The sequence below is a fragment of the Oppia nitens genome, unplaced genomic scaffold, assembly GCF_028296485.1.
Source record: "Oppia nitens isolate AA-2021 unplaced genomic scaffold, nextdenovo-longstitch-racon4-pilon3 scaffold4_pilon_pilon_pilon, whole genome shotgun sequence".
Taxonomy (NCBI): Eukaryota; Metazoa; Arthropoda; class Arachnida; order Sarcoptiformes; family Oppiidae; genus Oppia; species Oppia nitens.
In genome coordinates, this window is record NW_026533232.1 from 8,368,232 (window position 1) to 8,385,618 (window position 17,387).

The 17,387-nt window shown below is 25.8% G+C and overlaps 4 protein-coding genes across 5 annotated transcripts in view; all 4 read left to right on the plus strand.

Annotated features, from left to right (window-relative positions):
* The window catches only part of LOC128959428 (myb-related protein B-like), a 395,191-nt gene that overhangs the window by 136,865 nt on the left and 240,939 nt on the right, over positions 1–17,387 (plus strand). The window lies entirely within an intron of this gene.
* Positions 338–2,083, plus strand: LOC128959434 (catalase-like). Its single transcript, XM_054305387.1, has 4 exons — positions 338–1,135; positions 1,190–1,329; positions 1,393–1,583; positions 1,651–2,083. Exons 1-4 carry the CDS (start codon positions 445–447, stop codon positions 2,078–2,080), a joined length of 1,452 nt encoding a protein of 483 aa, XP_054161362.1. The 5' UTR covers positions 338–444; the 3' UTR covers positions 2,081–2,083.
* On the plus strand, positions 3,283–5,762 carry LOC128959433 (catalase-like). The gene is made up of 5 exons (XM_054305386.1): positions 3,283–3,422; positions 3,480–4,179; positions 4,253–4,392; positions 5,017–5,207; positions 5,286–5,762. Exons 1-5 carry the CDS (start codon positions 3,357–3,359, stop codon positions 5,713–5,715), a joined length of 1,527 nt encoding a protein of 508 aa, XP_054161361.1. The 5' UTR covers positions 3,283–3,356; the 3' UTR covers positions 5,716–5,762.
* Positions 8,740–13,163, plus strand: LOC128959431 (catalase-like). Of its 2 annotated transcripts, none has more exons than XM_054305379.1 (7): positions 8,740–8,862; positions 10,384–10,465; positions 10,551–11,250; positions 11,308–11,447; positions 11,505–11,695; positions 11,766–12,194; positions 12,862–13,163. In XM_054305379.1, exons 2-7 carry the CDS (start codon positions 10,388–10,390, stop codon positions 13,055–13,057), a joined length of 1,734 nt encoding a protein of 577 aa, XP_054161354.1. In that variant the 5' UTR covers positions 8,740–8,862; positions 10,384–10,387; the 3' UTR covers positions 13,058–13,163. The 2 variants fall into 2 exon arrangements, with proteins under 2 accessions (XP_054161354.1, XP_054161355.1); XM_054305380.1 differs by lacking the exon at positions 8,740–8,862 and adding an exon at positions 9,439–9,461.

Genomic DNA, 17,387 nt, shown 5'->3' on the forward strand with positions numbered 1-17,387 from the left:
TTTTTTTTATAAATATTTAAAATTAAACCTACTAGACTTAAAATAAAGTTTAATTTTTTTAAGTAAAAATGTTACCATTAGAAAAAAGTTTGCTTTTTATTTTATTTTGTATTACGAGTGGTACTATTATTGATGTAATATTAATATAAAATTAGTTTATTATATTGTAGGCTAAACTTGGTTATATGTAGCCATCGGTTTTCACGCGATTTTTAAAAACATATATTACATGTATTAAAAATTGACGAGAGATTCAATTTATATTATTAAAACCATTAATTTATATCTATCGGTCAGAATTGTAAAATATTATAGTTTTTAATTAATTATATTATTTTAGTAATGCGTAAAAATATGAAAACCCCAATAGACTACATATAACCATTCAGTTCCATAGTGTAAATAGTAATAAATTGTTAATATATTATATAATAGGCTAAACAAATGACTGGATTGTTTGGTCATCCAATTGGTCACAAAACAGATCTCCTAACAGCCGGCAATCACGGACCGGCACTACTACAAGATGTCCAGTTCCAAGAAGAGATGGCACATTTCGATAGAGAGCGTATACCTGAACGGGTAGTTCACGCACACGGAACCGGTGCTTTCGGTGTGTTTCGGGTAACAAATACAGAGATCACGAAATACACTAAAGCAGATCTGTTTAACAAAATGGGAAAACATACAGAAGTTGCCGTCCGGTTCTCCACTGTTTCGGGAGAAAAGGGTTCGGCTGACACATCATTTGGTGAACCGCGAGGTTTTGCCGTCAAGTTTTATACTGAAGAAGGAAATTGGGATTTGACTGGTTTGAGTGCACCCATGTTTTTCATAAGAGATGCCTCACAGTTCCCATCCTTTGTCCACGCCACCAAACGTAATGTAACTTCCGGTTTGCCCGAACCTAACTATAGATTTGACTTTTACTCTCTGAGACCCGAAACTCTTAATATGCAAACATACGTCTATAGCGACAACGGTATGCCCGATGGCTATAGACATATGCCTGGGTTTGGTGTCCATGCGTTCAGATTAGTAAACGAACAGAATAAACACGTATTTGCAAAGCTTCATTGGATAACACAACAGGGCAACAAAAACTTGGACCGCGAGACCAACTTTAAATTAGCCGGTCAGCTATAAGCGCTATATATAACAGTTATGTTAAAAACAATTAATTTTATAGGTAGTGATCCAGATTATGCTCAAAGGGACTTATATACTGCCATCGAAAAAGGTCAATACCCGTCGTGGACTTTGAAGATACAGGTGATCACTGATGATATGGTTAAAGACTTTAAGTTCAACCCGTTTGATGCAACAAAAGTATACACAATAATGTTTTTTAACGTGATTTTGTAATTATTAATAATTATATTTAATTGTAAGATATGGCCAATAGATAAGTATCCGCTAATAGAAGTTGGAGTCATGACATTAAACAGAATACCCCGGAATTTCTTTGCCGAAGTCGAACAATTGGCTTTTTGTCCGTCAAATTTGGTACCCGGTATTGAACCGTCACCCGACCTACTATTAGCCGGCAGATTGTTTTCTTACAAAGATACACAACGATACCGGTATTTAAAAATGTTTTAAATTAATTGAATTATAAATTAATTGCAGTAATGATATTTTGTTTTTTAGTTTGGGTGCTAATAATCAGTTGATACCTGTAAATCATCCGAAAAACCAAATCAATACATTGACAGATAGGGATGGTTTTATGCGCACCGATAACAATGAAGCCGATGCTGTCAACTATTATCCCAATTCATTCAGTGATGTTCGCGACAATCCAAAGAAAAGAGAGTCAAACATTACTTTGAAAGCCGATAGTAATGATGAGATCGTTGTCTTTAGATATGATGACAGCGATGACCACAACTACGAACAGGCGAGAGATTACTACCGATCACTGGCTGACGACTGGAAGACACGATTGCATCAAAATCTGGCCTTTCATATGAAAACTATTCGTCAGTTTATAATTGATCTCCAACTCAAACACATCCGTTTGGTTGATCCGGCATTTGCTGATGGAGTTGAACATGAACTCAACAATTTTCGACAATAATATAAATTTTACAATTATTTGAATATTTGTTTATATCTTTTTAAAATTATTACTGAATAAGTTGAATATATTGAAAATTATTAAATAAAAATTGTATTTAAAATTTATAGTCTTATGAGTAATAGTAAAAAAACGGTATATAGTATATAAAAAAATATGTTAAGAAAGATATTTACAATACAATATTTATACAACACTAATATTATTTAAATTAATATACAAAATATATATAAACTGAAATATTTAAAAAATTCTACTGTATATTAATAAAGTATTATATTAAAGATTAATTAAAATTATATTATATTATATTAAAGAGTATAAGAGATTATATAAGAGATTAATATAATAAAGAGTAAGTACTTTAAAAGTACAATAAATGTCAAATAGTTAACGGAATAATTAATATAATTTTAATTAGTAATTTTTTGTTCTCTTAAAAATTTTTATATTATTTGATTTAAAAAATTATCAAATTTTTTAAATATAGTTATTATTTAGTAAACTTAATTATTAATAAGATTTAGTACTTTAGTTTTATATTGTGTATTATTAAATAAAAAACTAATATTCAAAATTTTATAATCTAGTAAATAATAGTAAAAGTTTAAAATATAATTACAATAAATACTAAAAATATGTTTTTCACAATATTTATCAAACAATTGTATATTAATTATTATAGTAAAAAAGTAAGTACTTATAAACTCATAGTTTAATTCATTGCAATAATATTTATATTATTTTACGAAATAAAGTTTTAATTAGTCATTTACTGTATGTTTACTTATCTTTTCTATTTTATAACTTTATATTATAATTAATTAATTAATATTATAAATAAATAAATAATACAACTTAATATACTGTAAAATTTTATTTTCATAATATGAATAATTTATAAATAATTATTATTTAATATAAAAAATATTAGTAAAATCAATTTATTTAAAAATAATATAAAAAATAAATGTTAATAAAGCAAAAATTAGTCTAGATAAATAATTTTCCAATAATAATTGATTAATAATTATTAAATTTAAATTATTATTTAAAAATCATTATAGTTTAAATAATTTTACAACATGACAGTTCAAAAATTTTGGTAATAATACTTTTATATGATTTTAAAAATGTAGATTTTGATTTGTATGAGTTTCTAAAAAAGTATATAAGCTATAAAACTATAGCTTTTTAAAAATTATTTAGTAAAAACATTCGAATTATTAGTAATATTATTAGTAAAAACTTTTAAATCTGATTTAATAAAATTAAAATGTTAACATCGAAAATATATTTGCTATTTTGCATTATAACTGGTGCTAAAATTCATGTAAATGATGTAAGAATTAATTATTTTATTATATTAAAAATAATAATAAATTTTATTATATAATAGGCTAAACAAATGACTGGATTGTTTGGTAATCCAATTGGTCACAAAACAGATCTCTTAACAGCCGGCAATCACGGACCGGCACTACTACAAGATGTCCAGTTCCAAGAAGAGATGGCACATTTCGATAGAGAGCGTATACCTGAACGGGTAGTTCACGCACACGGAACCGGTGCTTTCGGTGTGTTTCGGGTAACAAATACAGAGATAACGAAATACACTAAAGCAGATCTGTTTAACAAACCGAGAAAACAAACAGAAGTTGCCGTCCGGTTCTCCACTGTTTCCGGTGAAAAGGGTTCGGCTGACACATCATTTGGTGAACCGCGAGGTTTTGCCGTCAAGTTTTATACTGAAGAAGGAAATTGGGATTTGACTGGTTTGAGTGCACCCATGTTTTTCATAAGAGATGCCTCACAGTTCCCATCCTTAATCCACGCCACTAAACGTAATGTAACTTCCGGTTTGCCCGAACCTAACTATAGATTTGATTTTTTCTCATTGAGACCCGAAACTCTTAATATGCAAACATACGTCTATAGCGACAACGGTATGCCCGATGGCTATAGAAATATGCCTGGGTTTGGAGTACATGCGTTCAGATTAGTAAACAAACAGAATAAACATGTGTTCGCAAAGTTTCATTGGATAACAAAACAGGGCAATAAAAACTTAGACCGAGAGACCACATTTAAATTGGCCGGTAAGTAGTTTAACGACATTACAACTAATATTATTAGTTATAACAGTTATAATAAAAACTAATGATTTTATAGGTAGTGATCCAGATTATGCTCAAAGAGACTTATATACTGCCATCAGTAATAGACAATACCCGTCGTGGACTTTGAAGATACAGGTGATCACTGATGATATGATTAAAGATTTTAAGTTCAACCCTTTTGATGCAACAAAGGTATATATATATAATAATAATAATAATGTTTTTAACGTGAATTTGTAATTATTAATAATTATATTTAATTAATGGGAAAGTCAGTAGTGAGTAGAGATCGGCAAATAGAAAATTTCTAGAAAATTTCTCAGCAATAAATTTCTATAGAAATTAATTTTATTGTTATACTATGGGATCCTCATATCTACAGCTATTGTAATAATATATTAATAATGAGACATAATACTATTCATATAACATTAAACTATACACTACTATATAAAATGGAATACCTATATGTAAAATAATTATAATTATTTAATAATAATCATTATATTATATTATTATTATTTCATATATTTAAGAATTTAAGATAATTAAATAAATTAATTGTTACTTTACAATGTGTGTGAACAAAATCAACATAGATAGAAATTTCTTTTAGAAACTTTCTAGAATTTCTTTATTATTTTATAAATTTCTCTTTTTTTTCCAACACTACTAGCGAGGAGTAAGATAAAGGTTGTTTGTAAGAGATAGTAACTATTAAAATATACCATTATTTAAATTGTTTTTTTTAATTATACAGCGCTTTTAATTAATTTGTTACATAAACCAATATATTACTATATATTTAATTGCTAGATATGGCCAATAGATAAGTATCCGCTAATAGAAGTTGGAGTCATGACATTAAACAGAATACCCCGGAATTTCTTTGCCGAAGTCGAACAATTGGCTTTTTGTCCGTCAAATTTGGTACCCGGTATTGAACCGTCACCCGACCTACTATTAGCCGGCAGATTGTTTTCTTACAAAGATACACAACGTTACCGGTATCGGCACTAATGAGATGTTTTATAGTAATTAAAATATAAATTATTTTTAAAAAAAATAACATTATGTTTTTGTAGTTTGGGTGCTAATAATCAGTTGATACCTGTAAATCACCCGAAAAACCAAATCAATACATTGACAGATAGGGATGGTTTTATGCGCACCGATAACAATGAAGCCGATGCTGTCAACTATTATCCCAATTCATTCAGTAGTGTTCGCGACAATCCAAAGAAAAGAGATTCAAACATTACTTTGAAAGCCGATAGTAATGATGAGATCGTTGTCTTCAGATTTGATGACAGCGATGACCACAACTACGAACAGGCGAGAGATTACTACCGATCACTGGCTGACGACTGGAAGACACGATTGCATCAAAATCTAGCCTTTCATATGAAAACTATCCGTCAGTTTATTATTGATCGTCAACTAAATCAACTCCGTTTAGTTGATCCGGCATTTGCTGATGGAGTCAAACAAGAACTCAACAATTTTCGAAAATAATATTAATTTTTCAATTTTTTATTTTGTAATAATTATATATTGATTACTAAATAAATTGAATATTTTTATTATTATTCTCTTAAAATAATTAATTCTTAATTACTTTAAGATTTTGTTAATAATTTTGTCTTATTATTTTTTGAGATTTAATATTTTAGTTTTCATATTAAAATTTATTAAATAAAGATAATATTTAGCTTTTATAGTTTAATTGTAATGGTTAGTTTGGTAAATTTATAAATTATAATTGTATTTAATATAATAAATATGTTTAAAAAGTTTTCCACAATATTTATCCAAAACTGATATTATTTCCATTATATAATATACAAATTAATGTAAATAATTTTATATTATCATTAAATAAAGAGTAAGTGTAATAATGGGAATAAGTTTTAATTAGTCATTTTTGTTTACTTAAAAATTTAGTTTTCTATTTAATAATAATTTTTATATATTTTATATTAATTAAAGTACAACTCATGATTATTTTATGATACGATACTTTATTTATTTAATAAACTGATTTTTTGAATACAAAAAATTATTTTATTAACGTTTGAATTGTTATCTAATTAAGTTAAGTTTAAGTTTGTAATAAAGTCTAACAAATTAAGATGAATTAAATTATTAAATGAATATTAAAACAAATTCACAAAACTTATATGTAAAAATAATATAACATTAATATCACACAATTTATTAAAATTAAAGGAAAATTATCAAAACAAAGTAACAAAAATTAAAGTTAATTATTTTTAAATCATATTAACTAATATGTACTTTTCTAATAATTATTAAATAATATTAATTAACTTTAAGTTAATCATTAAAATTATATAAATATTGCAAATGTAGATTTTGATTTGTATGAGTTTCTAAAAAAGTATATAAGCTATAAAACTATAGCTTTTTAAAAATTATTTAGTAAAAACATTCGAATTATTAGTAATATTATTAGTAAAAACTTTTAAATCAGATTTAATAAAATTAAAATGTTAACATCGAAAATATATTTGCTATTTTGCATTATAACTGGTGCTAAAATTTATGTAAATGATGTAAGAATTAATTATTTTATTATATTAAAAATAATAATAAATTTTATTATATAATAGGCTAAACAAATGACTGGATTGTTTGGTAATCCAATTGGTCACAAAACAGATCTCTTAACAGCCGGCAATCACGGACCGGCACTACTACAAGATGTCCAGTTTCAGGAAGAAATGGTACATTTCGATAGAGAGTGTAAACCTTTAATAATTTTGTTAATAATTTTCTCTTATTATTATTCAGATTTAATATTTTAGTTTTCATATTATAATTTATTAAATAACCAGTTAAGAATGCTAGAAAGCATTTTCAGAAAAAAAAACTTGAATAGCATTAAAAACCATTAGTTTGTATAATTATAACGGCTATATAATAACATATAAAAATTTAAAAACTGGTCAAATATATATAATATAAATATTGTCATGCAAGTTATCAAATGAATCAGTATGACAAAATAAACACAACTTTAGTCATGTAGAATATCAATTGACTTGGTATAACAAAATAAACTCAACTATAGTCATGTGGAGTATCAAATTACTCGGTATGACAAATAAACAACTACTCAAATGATTTAGTGTAACAAAATAATCATCTATAATTATACTTTTGCCGATTATACTTATTCTTTATGTTCCCGTAGATATCACAATTTTAATGCATATTTTTTATCCTTATTTTTGATGTTTTATTCAAATCTATACTTAAAAAAAATTTATTAAAATTTTTAATACTTTTGCCGCTATTTTTTAAAAAAAATATGCTGATATATTATATCATATTTTTAATGCTCTTTACAATTCTAAACGTTAAAATTTTTACCTAATTTTTTTTACTTTGGCCGCCATTTTCTTTATGTTCCCGAAAAGATATCAAACTTTTAATGCATATTTTTTATTCTTGTTTTTGATGCTTTATTCAAATCTATATTTTAAAAAATTTTTCTTATTTTTTTTACTTTGACCGCCATTTTGTCTATGTTCCCGAAGAGATAGATCATTTTTGATGAAACTTTTCAATACATTATTAGTAGTCCTCTAACCGAATCTGAAGTCAGAATTTCAAAATTCGCAAAAAATATGCTACAGACGGACACACACTAAAAAGTCTCGTATAGATTTCAGAAAACAAAACTTTTCAAGTTTTTTTTTGAAAATAATATTAACTTTTATAGTTTAATTGTAATGGTTATTTTGGTAAATTTATAAAGTTATATTAAAATTCATAAAAATTCAAACAACTCAATAATTTTAGACAATAATATTAATTTTATATTTTGTTATAATTGTAAACTTATAAATTGATTTAAAATATAAGTTATGTTTTAAGATATAAATTATATTTTATAATAAATTTTATTATGACTCAATTACATAGAAATTATTTTTCAATACAATAGCTAAATATTAAACATTAGATAAATAAAATTTATAAAAGTGTCAATAATATTGACTTAAAAATTCAAGTACTAGTTGAGTGCAAATCAAGTTTATGTGATTATATTATTATACATCACTGTCTAATAAGAAAAATAAAAATAGCAATACTATTAAATAATCATTTCATATAAAAATAATATCTTATATATGTATTTAAATTTGATATACAGTATCGTGTGTTTAATTAAATTTTATTTGTTTTGTTATTATTATTATTATAAACTATAGTTGGAAATCATTCAAAATTATTACAATTTAATAGTTAATGCCAACACATGAATGACTACTTTTTTTATTCAAATTATTTTTTAAAAATAAATAAATTAAGTTATAATTATAAGTACACACATACACATACTTACAATTAATTTTTAAATAGATTATTAATACGTTTGTGAACAATAATTTTTTACATAATTTTGTTTATGAAACTTTCATTGTCAATGTCAAGCAATCTCATAAATTATATAAAACATATAAATTTATATAACTATAAATACTATTAATAATTATTTAATTTAATACACAGTGTATTTTGCTTTTACTTGTATAACAAGTGTTTTCTTTGCATAATTTGAAAAACAATTCAATTAATTTTTATGTGATCAACAAATACATTTAAATTTGGATTAAAATAAATATTACTAATGTAAGTGTTAATATTTTATTAAATAAACAATTGTAATGTTTTTTAAATATATGTATTTAAAAAAATTATAAAAACTATTGACAATTATAAATTAAAAAAATATTAAGTAAAGTACTAAACAGTATTAAACAATAGTTAGATTTGTTATATAAATTAGTGAAAATATTGTTTGTTTGATTAATCGCTATTATAAACGCAAATGTAATGTAATTGCTTATGTCATACACGTGTTTAAAAAATATTTATTTTAAACCTATTATTTATAGATTTAAATATTTAATATTCTGTCATATTTTTTCAATAATACAAATAAATATTATATTATATTGTTTTGAATCATCAAAATTAATTTAAAATAATTACATACCATTTGAGTATTAGTATTTATCAAATATAACAATACAATTGTTTTATAGCTGTTTTATGACAATTTTTAATTTAATTTATTGTTAAATCTTGTAATTGCATTGAACAAGGTTAAATTAAATAAATAATTTTTAAAACGATTAAATCCAGTGCATTTATTATAAATTATAAATAAATTTTTTATTTAAAGTCTAAACTTTAAACTTGTTAGTTAAAAATATTTTTACCTTAATGTAAGTATGAATAAATAATTTTATTTATTTAAAAGTTTTCGATATATCGATAATATATATAACTGTCTTGTAAATTGTATGTTACAAATTGTAAATTATTGAAAATTAATTAAATACTCATTAATTATTTCAAATATTAATCCCAAACACGATTTAAGATAAATTAATTTTTAAAATCCTTTTAATTGCATTTTTTTTGCAAAAAAAAACTTATGATAACTTAATAATATTTAGTTTATTATAAATATTTATAATATTAATAATTTTTATTCAAATTTAATTAAAAACTTTATTTATAAAATAACTTAATTATATAACAAATTTATAAATACTGTATATTTACTATTATTGTACAATCATTTAAAGAAATGTCATTTCCTGTAATTTTAAAGTTATATTTAATTTTTTATTACTATAAATAAAAAACATATGCAATTTTATTTGTAATATAAAATTTGTAATATCAAATAAATTTAATTTTATAAACATATTGTTTTTAGGTAATGTAACTGCTATTTACTAGCAAACGCTATTATTTATTATTTGTTTAGTTTTAATTTAAGACAAATATTTATGTTTGTAAAACTTTAATGACATGCATGTAATCTATAGCAAAAACTAAGTTATTTAAAATAATTGTCAAAAAAAATTATTTATAATGACAAAAACAATTAACTATAAAATTATTTTATTATTTTTATTACATATTTTTAAACATCAACTATTTATTTAATTATTATTATTATTTGCTGTCCTTTCAGTCTACCATAGCATTATAATAAGTGTTAATTGTTTTTTTTGTTGTGTGAAATGTTAAAAATTTTATCAATTCAGTTAAACTGATAACAAATTATTTCTAAAAATGAATTTTTTAAAAAGTGAAATTAATTAACAGTTTTTTTTTTGTTTTTCATATTATAAGCAAAATGAGTATAACATACGGTGTTTGCCTCTTATTAATATATTATCCAATTATCATTAACGGTGCCATCAATGGATCAAATGTATGATTGCCAGTGTTATAATAATATATTATTTATGTTTTTAAATTTAAAACTATGTTTTTTTTGTTATCTCTAAATTGAATAGACTGAACAAATGACTCAGTTGTTTGGTCGTCCTGTCGGACATAAGACCAATCTGTTGACGGCTGGATATCACGGACCAGCTCTTCTACAAGATGTCCAATTTTTAGAAGAGATGGCACACTTCGACAGAGAGCGCATACCTGAGCGTGTAGTTCACGCCAAAGGTAGCGGTGCTTTCGGTGTGTTTCGGGTGACAAATCCGCAGATCACGCGCTACACTAATGCAGCTTTATTTAGCACTTCGGGAAAAAAGACTGAAGTGGCCGTCCGATTCTCTACAGTTGCGGGCGAAAAGGGTTCGGCTGACACTATATTTGGTGATCCGCGCGGATTTGCCGTCAAGTTTTATACTGAAGAAGGCAACTGGGATCTGGTGGGTAATAATGTTCCCATATTTTTCATACGTGATGCCATGCAATTTCCATCACTAATTCACGCCAACAAACGTAACACCGCTACCGGGCTTAAGGATCCCAACTATCTCTGGGACTTCAACTCATTGAGACCCGAAACACTCAATTTGATTACCTATATGTTCAGTGATTTTGGTATACCTGATGGCTGGCGTCATATGCCTGGGTTTAGTATACATGCGTTTAAATTGGTCAACAGTGACGGTAAGCACGTGTACGCAAAGTTTCATTGGATACCGAAACAGGGCATCAAAAACTTGGACGTCGACACTGCCACACAATTGAGAGGTTAGCTAACATTACATAAATTGTTATTAACTAACTATAATTTCTAAATATTAATAGGCACTGACCCCGACTATGCCAGACAAGACTTGTATGAAGCTATAGCTAATGGAAAGTACCCCTCGTGGACATTGATGATACAGGTTATCACCGAACAGGAGGCACGAAGATTCTCATTTAATCCATTTGATGCCACAAAGGTATACATTTTGACTAAATTTTTAAACATTATAAAACTTTCATAATATCTAATATAGATTTGGCCGATAGATAAATACCCACTCATTGAAGTGGGTGTCATGACATTGAATCGTAATCCGAGTAACTTTTTTGCCGAAGTCGAACAGATAGCTTTATGTCCGGCCAATTTGGTGCCCGGCATTGAGCCGTCACCCGATTTACTATTAGCCGGCAGACTGTTTTCATATGGAGATACTCAAAGATATCGGTATATATTTAAAAAAAAGTTGTTGTCAACGATCACATTATGAAATAAATAACTGTAAATCAATTGATAGATTAGGTTCAAATCATCAGCTGATTCCCGTAAATCGGGCCAAAAATAAGGTAATGGCACCGACACAGAGAGATGGATCAATGCGTACGGATGACAATGAGGGCAATTCGCCCAACTATTTCCCCAACTCTTACAACGGTATCAGCGATAAACAACGGATGATGGACTCAAACATTACGCTCAATGACAACCGTAACGATGAGATTGTTGTTTTCAGATACGACGACAAAGATGACCACAACTACGAACAGCCCCGAGATTTCTACCGATCGCTGACAAAGGATTGGAGGGAACGGTTACATCGGAATATAGCCATGGCTTTGAAGGGCGCCCACGGATTCATCATTGATAGACAACTCAAAGAGATAAGCAAAGTCGACCAGAACTATGCCGATGGTGTACAACAAGAGCTGACCAAAATAATTAAAAAGTATTAATGTTATAATTTATTTAATAATATATTAATTTATTACAAATAACATATATTTTAGAAATTAATTTAATAAACTAATTATTTAGTGTTATATATAAATATAATAATTTTTAACATTAATTTATGTTACTATTTATAGATAATTTATATTAGCCTATATTTTGAAAATAAATTAATACTTAAAAAACAAAATAAATTTATTTCTAGAATATTGTAAATATTGTTTAAAGAATTTTATAAATATTTAATTTTTTTAAAACAAATGAAACCTTGAAAATATCTATAAACACAATAATACAGATGAATAAATATTTTTAAATCTAAAAAGTTAAAATATTTTCAGACATTTGATATCACATAAATTAATTAGACAAGAAAAATGATATTAAAATATTTTTATGAAAATGTTATTTTTTTAAAAAAAATATGTTTACTTAACTTAAATCAATTAGCATAAAATTATTTCTATATTAAACTAATAAACAAATTTATTATGTAATTTATAAATAGATATTTTCTAATGTTTCGTTAAAGTTATTTAATCTTAAATACTTTGAAAATATATGTCACAAAAAAATAATAAAAATGTATAATTGATGTCATAATTAAGTTCAATGTCTACTAATTTTAAGCACATTTATTGTATATATTTTTTGTTGAACAGAAATCCCAAACGACAGACTATTAATACAAAACCAGTAAAAACAGCGACCCGTCGGGTGAAGACATCTTCGAGAAGTGGTTCACGAAAAAGAAGTTCAGACGATAGCAATAATAATGGCAGCGAATGGATAGATAATGGTTGGCGAAGAAGTGGATCGCCGTCTACTAGTAGACGATATTATGGCAATAATGGCTGATTTAATGACTGAAAAAATGACACAATTTTTTTTTATTAAATAAATGCCAAACATATTATTATTGTTAATCCAGTTATGAAGTGATGCTTAAAACAAGTTTAAGTAAAAAATTACTACAAATAATAATCATTTGTATTAAACTTATATTATATATTAGTATTACTATTATTATTAACCAAATTAATATATTGTTGCCTTAAGCTATGTATTTTTTGTTAATTGTTTTAAAAGTTTACAATTATTTTGTTATTGGTTATTATTTATAATTATTTAACAATACTCTTATAATTTATATTGTTTTTTATTTATGTTTGCCATATGAATATGCCATTTATATATTCTATTATTTGTGCCATTTTATAACATTTAAATAACTATTGATTTAATTGTTTTTATTTTGAAATATTGTTTTATAATTTTATGATTTATAGATTGGATTTAAATGCATTTATATAATATATAATACTCTATTATTTTAAAGTGATATAAAATATTTTTATAAAACTTTCTTATATTGTATAAAATTGTATAATAATAAATATGTATTTTAGTTTTATTACACATAAATAAATACATTATGATTTTAAATATAATATTTATACATTTTATAAATTTCATGAATACTTGGCTAAAATATTTATTTTAGGTAACAATTATTTATTTATCCAAAAGATTTATAGTTTTAATAATATTTGAAATAAACAATTTAACGTATAGTATATTAATAACACATCTGTTACAAATTGCAATAGTATTTATATAATTTTTAATTTTATTAATATTCACTCAAAAAATTAGTACAAAATAATAACATTAGAATTTGTTTCAACAATAAAAATATTTTGAAGGTTATGATTACGAAGTTTGTTAAACCAATTTTCTGTATCATTAAAAATAGCATTTATTTTCAAGAATCGTACGACTGATCCATAAAAACATGAGAATCTGTGCCAAAATATTTTTTGTTGTTTATGTGTTCACACAAATCTTTAACTTTGTTTGACGTATACTTTTAGAGAGAGAGAGAGAGAGAGAGAGAGAGAGAGAGAGAGAGAGAGAGAGTATGTCATGTTTTAGGACTATGTATGTGAAGTGACACAACCTGTACACCCACTGAATTAGTTGGCACATCAATGTGTCTATAAAAAGTCAAACTCCGAGTCCCAAGAGCTTTGTCATTCATAGAGGAGATACCAGTATTGTTTAGTGTTGTGTTAAACCATAAAATCTAAAAAAAGTTAGTTAAAATCACAGTTTTTAAATAATAAACTAATTTATATACTATTGTATAAATAATTTGTTATATTTGTCAATTGTATTGTTACTATACATCCTATTCCCTCTCCAGAGAGAGAAAAAATGGTTGGATTTTACGATTACGAGAATGATTGGTACCTTCGAGAGGCACAGAGTCTCAAACATAATAATAAATGGCGTAATGGACGACAAAAATTGATGCGTTTAGACTATAGTCTACGTCAAATGGACCTGGATACACGCAAAAGTCATGAAATCAACTTGCACAATTTTATTAAACCAACTAACTTTGCCGTTGAACAAGTCAACTATAATACCAGGAGATTCTGGAACAAGAGGTTCCCTGTTTGGGCACACTATCGCCAGTTGCATATGGCTGATAAAATACTAGTCTAATATAATATTAAAAACTATCCCTACAATAATTTTATTTAATTATAATAGCTATTTTAATATTAAATCAACTATTATTGTCAACTTGTTTATTGATGTACCCCAAAAAAATAATAGTTTGTGTGTGTGTATGTGTAGATCATTACATTTTAAGGTATTGTTAATTTAAAACTTTATATTATTACTATATATTGTTTTATGATTAATATAATCATTAATTTTTTTTAAATTTTTGTTTGTTTTATTACTTTCCTTAATTATAGATCTCTCTAATCGCTAATTATATAACATTCATAATGAAAAATTCTTATTGTTAAAAATTTATAACAATAATAAAAATTAGTTTTAATTATTTAAATAGACAATTGTAATGTTTATAAAAATCACTGTTTCTATTGTAAAAATATATAATAAAACAACTGTTTTTTAAATTTCAATGTCATATCTATTATGAAAACAAAAATTATTTGTTCAAATGTAACGAATTGAACAATTCATAAATGAATGAATAAATAAATTGATTTTATTATTTTCAATCAAATAGTGTATTCTTTATTCAAACAAAATTAATCATTGAATTGCTTTCATTATTTCAATGACACGAACACATATTAATACATACATACTGTACATACATTCCTCTCTCTATCCTCGCATACCTTTCCTCTCCAATCATAGTATTATTTTGTGCACCAAATGCTCTACAATTTCATCGATCGGTTGCGCAAAACAGTCACAAAAACCAATGACATAACAATTGAGAGAATAATGAACTCAAATATATATATCTATGAGTTTAATATAATACAGAATAGTAATAATAATATTATTCGTATATATACTGTATATAGAAAGTGAACACATGCTATGAAGTTAGCAAAATGTGTTTAAAATTTTAAAAACATTAAAATATATATACCGTATATATATTTATTTAATCAATTGTTTCCTAATTTAAAATAAAACTATAACAAGTGTTTTAATCAAATCAATTATTATCTTAATTACCGTTTAGCGCAACTGTTTTTCAATTATCACTACAACATCATAAAAGTTGTATCACTTTTATCATCAAATAATCTCTACGATGTGTTCATACATACACAATAAAAGCACATAAAAATCCATTGATTTTTCAAATCACAAGTTCATTGCCATAACATCACTCTCTCCGAGGATTTTGTAGGCAACACTTCAGCAGTCATTATAATCACGCGATTTAGTGCCACACATGCCATACATGAACCACACTTTTCTCATTGCATTTTATATGACTCTTTGTTAGACACATGTACTGTATATCTAGAGATATATTGGATATAAAAATTATATAATATATTTATATAAATAAATAAAAATGATATATTTAAAAATGAAAACTTTACATATCCTACTCAACATACTATTGATCAGTCAATCAAATGATGGATTTTTGACAACAAAACAACATCTTTCATGCGATTCTCTAACAAGAATCGATACAATTAGTTATCTTTACTATAAAAGCATAGCATTTGTGTTGACATCAAATGGTTATTATTTTGTCATTTCTGAAGATGATGTCAATAATGATGCCATTAAACAGTTTAAACCGTCGGGTAAAATACCGTATTTGGCCGACTGTTGCGATGCGGCGCTTATCAAGGATATCAATGAGTGCGAGATTGAGGCCGATAACAAGCATAGTATCGATTTGATCAAGGTTAGTTTTTTTGGGACTATAATTTTATTATGGTCAAAATGTTATTTTAAAACTTTATAAATTAGATAAAATTTTAATAAACTTATATTATTTACCGATTTAATGAATTTATTAATGAAAATATTTTTATTATTGTTTGATAATTTTTTTTATAGTTAAACTCAGGCGCATTAAACTACATATCATTTAACATAAGTTCACTTTTTGATGACAGCGATGACAAAAGCAAACAGTGGTCGCATAATGTGATGCCATTCACCAGTGATATCATACTATCCAATGCAGATGTCGATCATCGCAAACCAATTGATGCCATATTCAGTACAGACAATGTCGGCGAAATATTTTTTATTCAGGGTATGCACTGTTGGTTTCAGGATATACAGTCCCAGACATACATTACATTAGCCACTAATGATTGTTTTACTAATGACTTTTGGTCTGTTTGTTTGTTTGTCTGTCTCTTTCTCTCTCTCTCTCTCTCTCTCTCTCTCTCTCTCTCTCTCTCTCTCTCTCTCTCTCTCTCTCTCTCTATTCAATCATTAGGAGAGTATTACTCAGGTATTGAGTTTCAAGAGACGTCGTGTCCACAGTCAAGGGATCAGTTAATTGTTTACAATAAGAGAAGTCTATCAGAGCTTAATGTCGAAGGAAAGATCGATAGCGCGTATTACGACCCGAAACATGGATTAGACGATCACCCGGTGCTGTATCTAACAAATTACAATAATATGCAATACTATAGAGTTGTAATCGATTCATTCAACTCAGAGGTAAGTAATTAATACAATCAATCAATAAATTTAATACAATGTTTGTGTGCTATTAAAAAAAGGGCGGAAAACTGGTGTCACTCAAGACTACTACAGAACAACTGTCCTCTCATCCAATATTTTCTCGAATTGTATGTATTTTTTTAACTTAAAAAATAATTGAAAATTAAAACATATTTAATAATTACCGATAGTGTGCACCCAA

Coding starts and splice junctions, on each gene's coding strand:
- LOC128959433 (XM_054305386.1), top strand. CDS start 3,357: ATGTTAACATCGAAAATATATTTGCTATTTTGCATTATAACTGGTGCT. Junction 4,393..5,016: donor ACCCTTTTGATGCAACAAAG/GTATATATATAT, acceptor TTTAATTGCTAG/ATATGGCCAATAGATAAGTA. Junction 5,208..5,285: donor AAAGATACACAACGTTACCG/GTATCGGCACTA, acceptor ATGTTTTTGTAG/TTTGGGTGCTAATAATCAGT.
- LOC128959434 (XM_054305387.1), top strand. CDS start 445: ATGACTGGATTGTTTGGTCATCCAATTGGTCACAAAACAGATCTCCTA. Junction 1,136..1,189: donor GACCAACTTTAAATTAGCCG/GTCAGCTATAAG, acceptor TTAATTTTATAG/GTAGTGATCCAGATTATGCT. Junction 1,584..1,650: donor AAAGATACACAACGATACCG/GTATTTAAAAAT, acceptor TTTGTTTTTTAG/TTTGGGTGCTAATAATCAGT.
- LOC128959431 (XM_054305379.1), top strand. CDS start 10,388: ATGAGTATAACATACGGTGTTTGCCTCTTATTAATATATTATCCAATT. Junction 11,696..11,765: donor GGAGATACTCAAAGATATCG/GTATATATTTAA, acceptor ATCAATTGATAG/ATTAGGTTCAAATCATCAGC. Junction 12,195..12,861: donor CTGACCAAAATAATTAAAAA/GTATTAATGTTA, acceptor TTTGTTGAACAG/AAATCCCAAACGACAGACTA.